The sequence below is a fragment of the Bos mutus genome, chromosome 21 (genome assembly GCF_027580195.1).
Source record: "Bos mutus isolate GX-2022 chromosome 21, NWIPB_WYAK_1.1, whole genome shotgun sequence".
Lineage (NCBI taxonomy): Eukaryota > Metazoa > Chordata > Mammalia > Artiodactyla > Bovidae > Bos > Bos mutus.
This window is the reverse complement of record NC_091637.1, coordinates 44632778-44641518: the sequence shown is the minus strand read 5'-3', so window position 1 is coordinate 44641518 and position 8741 is coordinate 44632778. Positions and strand designations below refer to the sequence as shown.

Here is an 8741-nt window from a genome sequence, read left to right as displayed (position 1 = left end):
AAGTTCTCTTGTGCCCTTATCCTCAGGCAACTACTATTTTGATTTTTTCTAGCATAGATTGGTTTTGCCTATTCTTGAATATGAAATCATATAGTATGTATAAGGAAAAATCTGTTGTAGTGTTGCAGACATGAATTTTTTCAGTTAAAATCAAGAAGTACATTGCCAAAAAAGGGGGAAAAATACACTGCTGAGCAAGCAAGTAAAACAGAAACGCAATTATGAAAATTTACTCACTTTGGTAAAGTAAGCCAAACTTGATGAAATGAAACAAATCTATATGATTTAGAAAACCCTCATCCCAAGTGATGGAATTAATCAAAGTGAAAGTCACTCAGTTGTGTCCATCTCTTTGCGACTCCATGGACTATACAGTCCATGTAATTCTCCAGGCCAGAATACTGGAGTGGGTAGCCTTTCCCTTCTCCAGGGGATCTTCCCAACCCAGGAATCGAACCCAGGTCTCCCACATTGCAGGTGGGTTCTTTACCAGCTGAGCCACAGGGCAAGCCCAAGAATACTGGAGTGAGTAGCCTATCCCTTCTCCAGTGGATCTTCCCAACCCGGGAATTGAACTGGGGTCTCCTGCATTGCAGGTGGATTCTTTACTAACTGAACTATCAGGGAAGCCCGATGGAATTCACAAAATCCTGAATTAATCCTGAAAAGGCATTATAGGATGAAGAAAAATGATCATAGTCTAAAAAGAAGGAAGTGCCCCCTTTCCTCCAACCCAAATCATTGGATACTAAGTAAAAGTTGCTAATAAGCCTTTGACATCTGAGCCAGTTCATCAGAGGATCATAAGTGATTCAGTGTGGGTAGGAGATAACATGTAGAGGATGAGATAATACCAGAAATGGAGAAGGGGTTTACAAATAACCTGGAGCCCAACAGCAGATGGACTGGTTCTGCTATTGATGGACCTGGAAGGGCACCAAAAAGGATACCAGAAGACCCTGCTGCCCATGTAAATGGAATGGCTGGCCCAATAAGAGAAAGGTAGGCATCACTCTGTCTTCCCTGGTGGCTCACTAGTAAATAATCTGCCTGCAATTCAGGAGTTGGAGGAGACTCAGGTCCGATCTCTCGGTTGGGAAGATCCCCTGGAGGAGAGCATGGCAACCCACTCCAGTATTCTTGCCTGGAGAATCCCATGGACAGAGGAGCCTGGTGGGCTACAGTCCACAGGGTCACAAAGAGTCGGACATTACTGAAGTGACTTAGCATACACCAATGCAGGCATAACTTCGTATTGAGTTCCCCAACTTCAGATAAGCCTCAAATCCTAACAAATGTTAGGGGGAAAAATGCAACGAGTTATGAAAAGATATTATATCTCATTTAATTAAAAAGTCAACTTATTGATATATAAACCAACTGGACCAAACAGGAAAAACTGAATCAAACAGAACAGAAGCAATGCTCTAAAAAGCATCAACTTAAGAGCTCTGATGCCAACCAGGAGGACACCCAGACACAAGCTTAGCATGGGGTAAGAGTCTTTACGTCTTCCGGTGAAGGCAAAGCCATTTGGTTGGCACTTCGTAGGAATATCTTTCCACCAGGTCGTCATCATAAGGTATGTGCCACGAGTCTCCAGTTGTTTGCACCACGGTGTCATAGCTGAGAATATGCTGTTGAATTAAAAAGGGAACCACACATTGAGAACAACACTATAGGAATATCTGGCCATTTCCCTTTCTTTTCTGACGATTTCTTAGTTTGCTTCAGAGATGTATTCTTTGTCTTACTTTAACAATGGATTTTCAAAGAGCAGCCAGCTCTGTGAAGATGAATCCTGGTGGTAGGAACGGTGGGGGTTGGAGGGTAAAACAGGAGTTAGGATTAACAGATACACATTACTACATATAAAAGAGAAGACTTCCTTGGTGGTGCAGTAGATAAAGAATCTGCTTGCCAGTACAGGGAACATGGGTTTGATTCCTCATCTGGGAAGATTCCACATGCCAAGGAACAACTAAGCCCATGCACAACAACTGCAGGGCTGTGCTCTAGAGCCCTTGAGCCCCAACTACTGAAGCCTGCACGCTCTAGAGCCCAAGAGCCAAACTAATGAGCCCCTGTGCCCCAACTACTGAAGCCTGTGCATCTAGAGTCTGTGCTCCACAACAAGAGCAGCCCCCACTCTCCACAATTAAGAAAAAACCTGTGTGCGGCAATGAAGACCCAGTGTAGCCAAAAATAAGGAAAAAAGAAGAAGGAAAAAAAAGGACTTCCTCACTTAAAAAAAAAATAGGTAAACAACAAGAACCTACTGTATAGCACAGAGAAAGATAAACAGTATAATAACCTGTAATGGAAAAGAATCTGAAAAAGAATATATATATATACATACGCATATACAAACATCCACACACACACACATATATATATCTACCATTGTATTACTGCTGCATACTTGAAGTTGACACATTGTAAATTAACTATACTTCAATTAAAAAAAAAAAGAACCCTATTGTTAGGAGTTCCTTTTTGGGGAGGTTTCATTTTTAAGGTTAAAGATCTCTATAAGAAAAAAAAATGTATATTCCTTTTTTGTCTTTAATGATTTTGAATGAAACAGAGAAAATTTTCAAATATACAAAAATAAAGAAACAGCACAATTAATTCATATATACCCATTACCCGGCCTCAAAAATCATCAAAATTCATGGCTAATCTTACTTAATCCATTCATCCAAAACCCCTCAGATTATTTTGAAATAAATCTCAGATTATCATTTTTTCTATAATTCAGTATGTATCTCTGAAACATAAGAACTTATTTTGTAAATATAAAAGGAATATTATTATTATACTTAAGAATTAACAACTCCTTAACATCATCAAATTTCTACTGTTTACATTTTTCCAATTATTATATGTGTGCAATTATATTTTATAGTTTGTCTGAATAGGAATTGAAATAAGGTTGTTACATTGTGACTGCCTAAACTCTCTCTCAAGTCTCTTACAATCTAGACCTTCTCTTTTCAACTCTATTTTTCTCGCAGTTTTTTGTTGTTGAGGAAACCAGGTCCCATACTGTTTCTGCTGACTGCATTTCTGTGGTATCATTTGATACCGTATCTCCTACAAATGCTGTTTTTGTCTGTTTGTTGAGCCCTGGACTGTATTTACCATTGGCTAGTATATTGGCAACCCACTCCAGTACTCTTGCCTGGAAAATCCCATGGACGGAGGGGCCTGGTGGGCTGCAGTCCACGGGGTCGCTAGGAGTCGGACACGACTGAGCGACTTCACTTTATTTTTTCACTTTCATGCGTTGGAGAAGGAAATGGCAACCCACTCCAGTGTTCTTGCCTGGAGAATCCCAGGGACTGGGGAGCCTGGTGGGCTGCCGTCTATGGGGTCACACAGAGTCGGACACGACTGAAGTGACTTAGCAGCAGCAGCAGCAGCAGTGTATTTTTCTGTAGTAAACTGCCTTTAGATTTTCTCTTTGCTTTTAAACAAGAGACATCCTTGTACTTACAGGTATTTCAACTAGAATCAAAAAAGAACTCAATTGAGACTGTGCCACAAAAGTGGATTAAACAGGAAAAAGAATTATTCAGCAGAACAGAAGTATGATGAGCCATAAGACAGAATTTTGAGCTATGGCAAATAAATAGGAAAATAAAAAACACATATAGGGATTTGTAACTGATAACGTAACTGAAGTCACAACTGATGACACTTCAGGGGTTTTCAATACGTCAGTTAACCTGGGGTTGGCCTAGGAAAACATTGCTCTGGCAGACTCTGTGTTTTTAGGATCTGGCTAATTCCGAATACCAAACTGCTGCTGCTGCTGCTGCTAAGTCTCATCAATCGTGTCCGACTCTGTTCGACCCCATAGACGGCAGCCCACCAGGCTCCCCCATCCCTGGGATTCTCCAGGCAAGAACACTGGAGTGGGTTGCCATTTCCTCCTCTAATGCATGAAAGTGAAAAGTGAAGTCGCTCAGTCGCTCAGTCGTGTCCAATTCTTAGCAACCCCATGGACTGCAGCCTACCAGGCTCCTCCGTCCATAGGATTTTCAAGGCAATAGTACTGGAGTGGAGTGCCATTGCCTTCTTCGAAATACCAAACTAAAGCTATGAAAAACAAAACATGGAGAACTAGTTGCACCGTTCTTGGACTATGTCACATTCTTACTATATAGTTGGCTCTGCTGATGTTATAGAGAGGATGGATAACATACCTGAAAGGTTATTTTTGCTCCTGGATGCTTACTAACAATTGCCAGCTGATGTCCCTGCTGCCACTTAAAGAACAGGCGCTGGGTCTTGGCATCAGGCAGACAGGCCTTGTGGTCTCGCATCAGGTCTTTTGTGATAAACTTGCAGTGGTTTCCCGAGTGCAGTGTGGCATACAGAAGGAACGGATCATCCTCAGAGCTGAGCCGGACAGAAGAATGGACACAATCAAACACACGTCCAAAGAGGCAGAGAACAGCATTCTTCACCATGCTGTTTACTTCTTTCTCTACTTTCCTCAGAAGTATTCTTTGCTCTTAACTGATATGATCAATCAAGGATATTTATGAACTACCTGCAAGTCTTCAGCTGGTAGACAACATGATCGAGAAAACAGATGGACAGCTACAGGGAAAGGAATGCTAATGCTTAGGATTCTTAGCAGTTCAACTGGACTCTACCACTAGAACGGAGAATTCTAACAGTAATTCTCTCTTTATACTTAAAAGCTGGTTCTCTGTGTCCCCATGGAGTTTTCCTCATCTGCCTCATCCACTACAGAGCACATCTTTCCCCTACCCCTTTCTTCACCTGAATTCAAGAAACATTCATAATACTAACAGGGCAAGAGCACACTTTCTTACAAAAGTAAGGGGCTAACCTCAAAGCTGAAACTGGTATCTCCAAGTAGCTTCTGGGTAGCCATCCTGATCAGCACCCAAAGGTACCTCCAGTCTGAGAAGAGCCAGGAGCTCAAAGTCTCCAATGAGCCCCCAACATCAGTAGTGAGTACTTGAATACATGTGCTGTAAAAACAGCAGTAGTTATCTTGACTCAGGAGATTCAGATGGCAACATGTGATTAAGCCGTATACCTTGATCCAAATGACCCAAAGTGGATCCTTTACAGGATGCTGCTACTGCTGCTAAGTCACTTCAGTCGTGTCCGACTCTGTGCGACCCCGGAGACGGCAGCCCACCAGGCTCCCCCATCCCTGGGATTCTCCAGGCAAGAACACTGGAGTGGGTTGCCATTTCCTTCTCCAATGCAAGAAAGTGAAAAGTGAAAGTGAAGTCGCTCAGTTGTGTCTGACTCTTCGAGACCCCATGGACTGCAGCCTGCCAGGCTCCCCTGTCCATGGGATTTTCCAGGCAAGAGTACTGGAGTGGGGTGCCATTGCCTTCTCCGCCTTTACAAGATACCTTATACTGAAGTATTTCAATTTCAAGTGAAATGATAAAATAACTGGAATCTGTCTTTAAAATAATCTTCAGGAAAAAGAAAAAAATGTGGGGGTTATATGGAACAACATTAACAAATGAGAGTAGTTACGGGAGCTGAGTGACAGTCACGGGGGCATTCACTATACTATTCTCCCTAGTTTAGGTTTGAACACGCTTCTTTGGCACATTAGTGGCAAACAGAGTTAATGTTAAAAATTTAAACACTCAAATCCAAAGCCATAGAAGGTGGCTGAATCAATCTTTACCACTGGGTTTGGAATTTCAGCATATACAATAAATACAGGCTCCAAACCAAGCACAAGACCAATTTCCAACAGGCTTCTTGGTTATAACACTACCGTTACTCAGTTCTTCTACCTATGAAAAATAATGATGATGGTGACAGCAACAAATACAGATGCTTTCCATGTACTTGGTTCTGTGCCAAGAGTTTCACATGTACTATTTGCAAGTATTTTCTCACTGAATCCCCATAGGGTTACCTATGAAGAAAAGAAGACACAGAGAAGGGAAACACTTCCCAGACAGGAAGTGACAGGGCCATGATCTGAACCAGGGTAGACTGATTCTCAAGCCTGTGATCCTCAGGTTTAGCCAATGCTGCCTAACATGACTGAAGGAAGGGCATTACTATTATCTTAGAGTCTTGGAAAGATGGAAGTACCCACTCCATGAATAAATAAAAGAACTTAGCTACAGAAAAATGAGATTTGATTTGGGATCTGAAGGAGGGGTTAGTTTCCAGCCTTATGCATTGAGTGCCATTTGACTTTTTTTTTTTTTTTTTTTTTTTTTGGCTGCAGTGTTTGGCCTGTGGGATCCTTAGTTCCTTGACCAGGGATTGAACCTGGGCCACAGCAGTGAGACCGCCATCCTAACCACTGTACTGCCAGAGAATTCCTCCATTTGACCTTTTAAAGAACAAACGGTTTGGACAATACTGACAAATCTTGAAGTTATCACATTCAACCCAACGAAACCTAGACTCAGGACTGAGGTTCGCTCATGATCCATGCTAAGTTGTAAATAAACCTTTGTCAGCATAAACAGTATGAGAACCTAAATGCGTGCTAACAGTTAATACTCGGTGTTGTAGATCTGTGCTCATCCTGACTAGCTACTTTCTGCATACTCTATGGACACTGTGTATTTCCTTGCTGATCATGTTTTCCACGTTCCTTTGGTTTCCTGGGAAGCTGTAGCTCCTAACAACATTCCCTTTATATTTAGAATAAAATCCAGAGCCCACGAGGTCCTCTGTAATGCGGTCCCTGCCTTCTCTGCGACCTCAGAACTGACCATCCACGCTGGCCTGCCAGCTCCCCTCATTCCTGACTGACAGCCCTCTTTTCCCCCTCCCCATCTGCAGTGGGTCTTAGTTGTGACACGCAGGATCTTTAGCTGTGGCATGTGAACTCTTAGTTTTAGCATGTAGGATCTAGTTCCCTGACCAGGGATCAAACTTGGCCTCCCTGCACTTCCAGTGCAGAGTCTTGGCCACTAGACCACCGGGAAGGCCTTTTTTGGTGGTGGTCTTTTTTTCAAAAGGTGGGCCTTTTGAACACCTCCTGTTCCTTCTGCCTGGTAGTTTCTTCCCACTACCTCTCGTCCTTTCTCAAACAACTCACTTGTTCCCTTCAGCTCTGCACCCTCCCCAAGGCCTTTCCTGATGATCTCTCCATTCACCCACCGTGATATCAGACCTAGTCCCCTTCCAGCTCCCCACTCTGCCTCACTGTCTTCACAGCTTTGGTCACTGCCTGTTTATCTGTTTACCTGTCTACCGTTACGTTCCAAGATGACAGGGACTTGGTTTTGTTCACTAGTGTTTCTCCGAGAACACAGATGGTGCTCGTATTTGCTAAATATTTGTTAAATATTTATGGAATTTATGGCATGCATTCTGTGTACTAATCTCATTTGGGCTTTAACTTATTTCTTCTTTAAACTGATTTTTCATCTATTTAAGTTTATCCTGCTATAAAAACTATATTTTTATAAGCTGCCTCAAATCTTTTTTCCTGTTTTTTTTTTTGGAATGAGGCTGAGTATACATATATACTCACACACACATGCACTTTAAAAATAGAAAACAGGTAACAAGCAGATGACTGGAGCCTAGTGTAATTCACTTAATAACTTCAATACCTACATGTTGTCAGCAAAAAAAAAGCTGGCTTGCTTTTGCATCTTTTCCATCTCAACTCTTCTCCACCGGGAATTTTGCGTTAACATGTGCTTCCGGCCCAGGACCAGCACTTGAAGATTCTGCTTGGCGAGGTGAGAGACCACATTCAAGAGCTGAAAAACACAAAGCCAGTCCCCAAGAAAGTCAGGGAAGAATCTCAAGTAAGGGGAGTGATTCTCCCAGATGGTAAGCTCAATGGGTCAAACAGTCTTTTCTGGTAAGAGGTGAGAAAACATTCCTAAAGTCTTTTCTGGTAAGAGGTAATTGCCCATCTTTGTAAATAAGCCCGAGGAAAATGCTTCCTTGTTACAAATGATTATCTAACACCTGCCAGGCTACATGGGATACCTGGGGAGGTTTCTAAGCATAGACAAGATGAGCTATTTTTAAACTGTGTTCCGTAGGGCCCACTGGGAGAGAGGTAAGAAGGATGGGGTTTGGTTCCTATACACTCCCAACCCTGTTTCAACCCAAACAGCTCAGTTTTTGTCTACTTATACATTGGTATTCTGCACAGATTTTTATTTCAATAAAGGATGGCTCAGATGGTAAACAATCTGCCTACAATGCAGGAGACCTGGGTTCAATCCCTGGGTCAGGAAGATCCCCTGGAGAAGGGAATGGCAACAGAGGAGCCTAGCAGGCTACAGTCCATGGGGTTGCAAAGAGTCAGACACGACTGAGAGACTAATGCTTCTTTTATTAAAAGTTTGTAAATGGCTGGAATAGATACTTCTTTTTTTTTTTTTTACTTAAAGTTTTTTAACTTTTAACTTTGTATTGGGATATAGCTGATTAACAATGTTGTGATAGTTTCAGGAGAACAATGAAGGGATTCAGCCATATGTATATATGAAGATACTGAATTTTCAGTCAACTTTTCCACATCATGATTCTGCTAAGACTGCTACTTTTCACTGAAATCCCTCTTTCCTTCAAAAGGTCTGTCAGTTGTCATCCTCCAGCTTATTTTCCACTCAGTAAATGTACCCCATATTCTTTCCACTTCCCACATGTCTTGTGTGCACATGGATTCCTCTTGAAAGTTTAAAGAGGGATTTTTAGTAAATCCTGCAGTTTGGTGAGCTTGCTTACATTCAATC

At 42.0% G+C, this 8741-nt stretch overlaps 1 protein-coding gene across 1 annotated transcript in view; it reads right to left on the bottom strand.

Annotated features, from left to right (window-relative positions):
- Window positions 1-214: 214 nt before the first annotated feature.
- Window positions 215-8741, bottom strand: part of PRORP (protein only RNase P catalytic subunit) — a 137960-nt gene continuing 129433 nt past the window's right edge. Inside the window, exons 7-9 of the mRNA XM_014477013.2 lie at window positions 7603-7751; window positions 4212-4407; window positions 215-1637 (exon numbers count right to left, since the gene is read on the bottom strand). Of these exons, the coding sequence (XP_014332499.1) occupies window positions 1506-1637; window positions 4212-4407; window positions 7603-7751 (477 nt within the window). The 3' untranslated portion in view covers window positions 215-1505. The remainder of the gene's footprint in view (window positions 1638-4211; window positions 4408-7602; window positions 7752-8741) is intronic.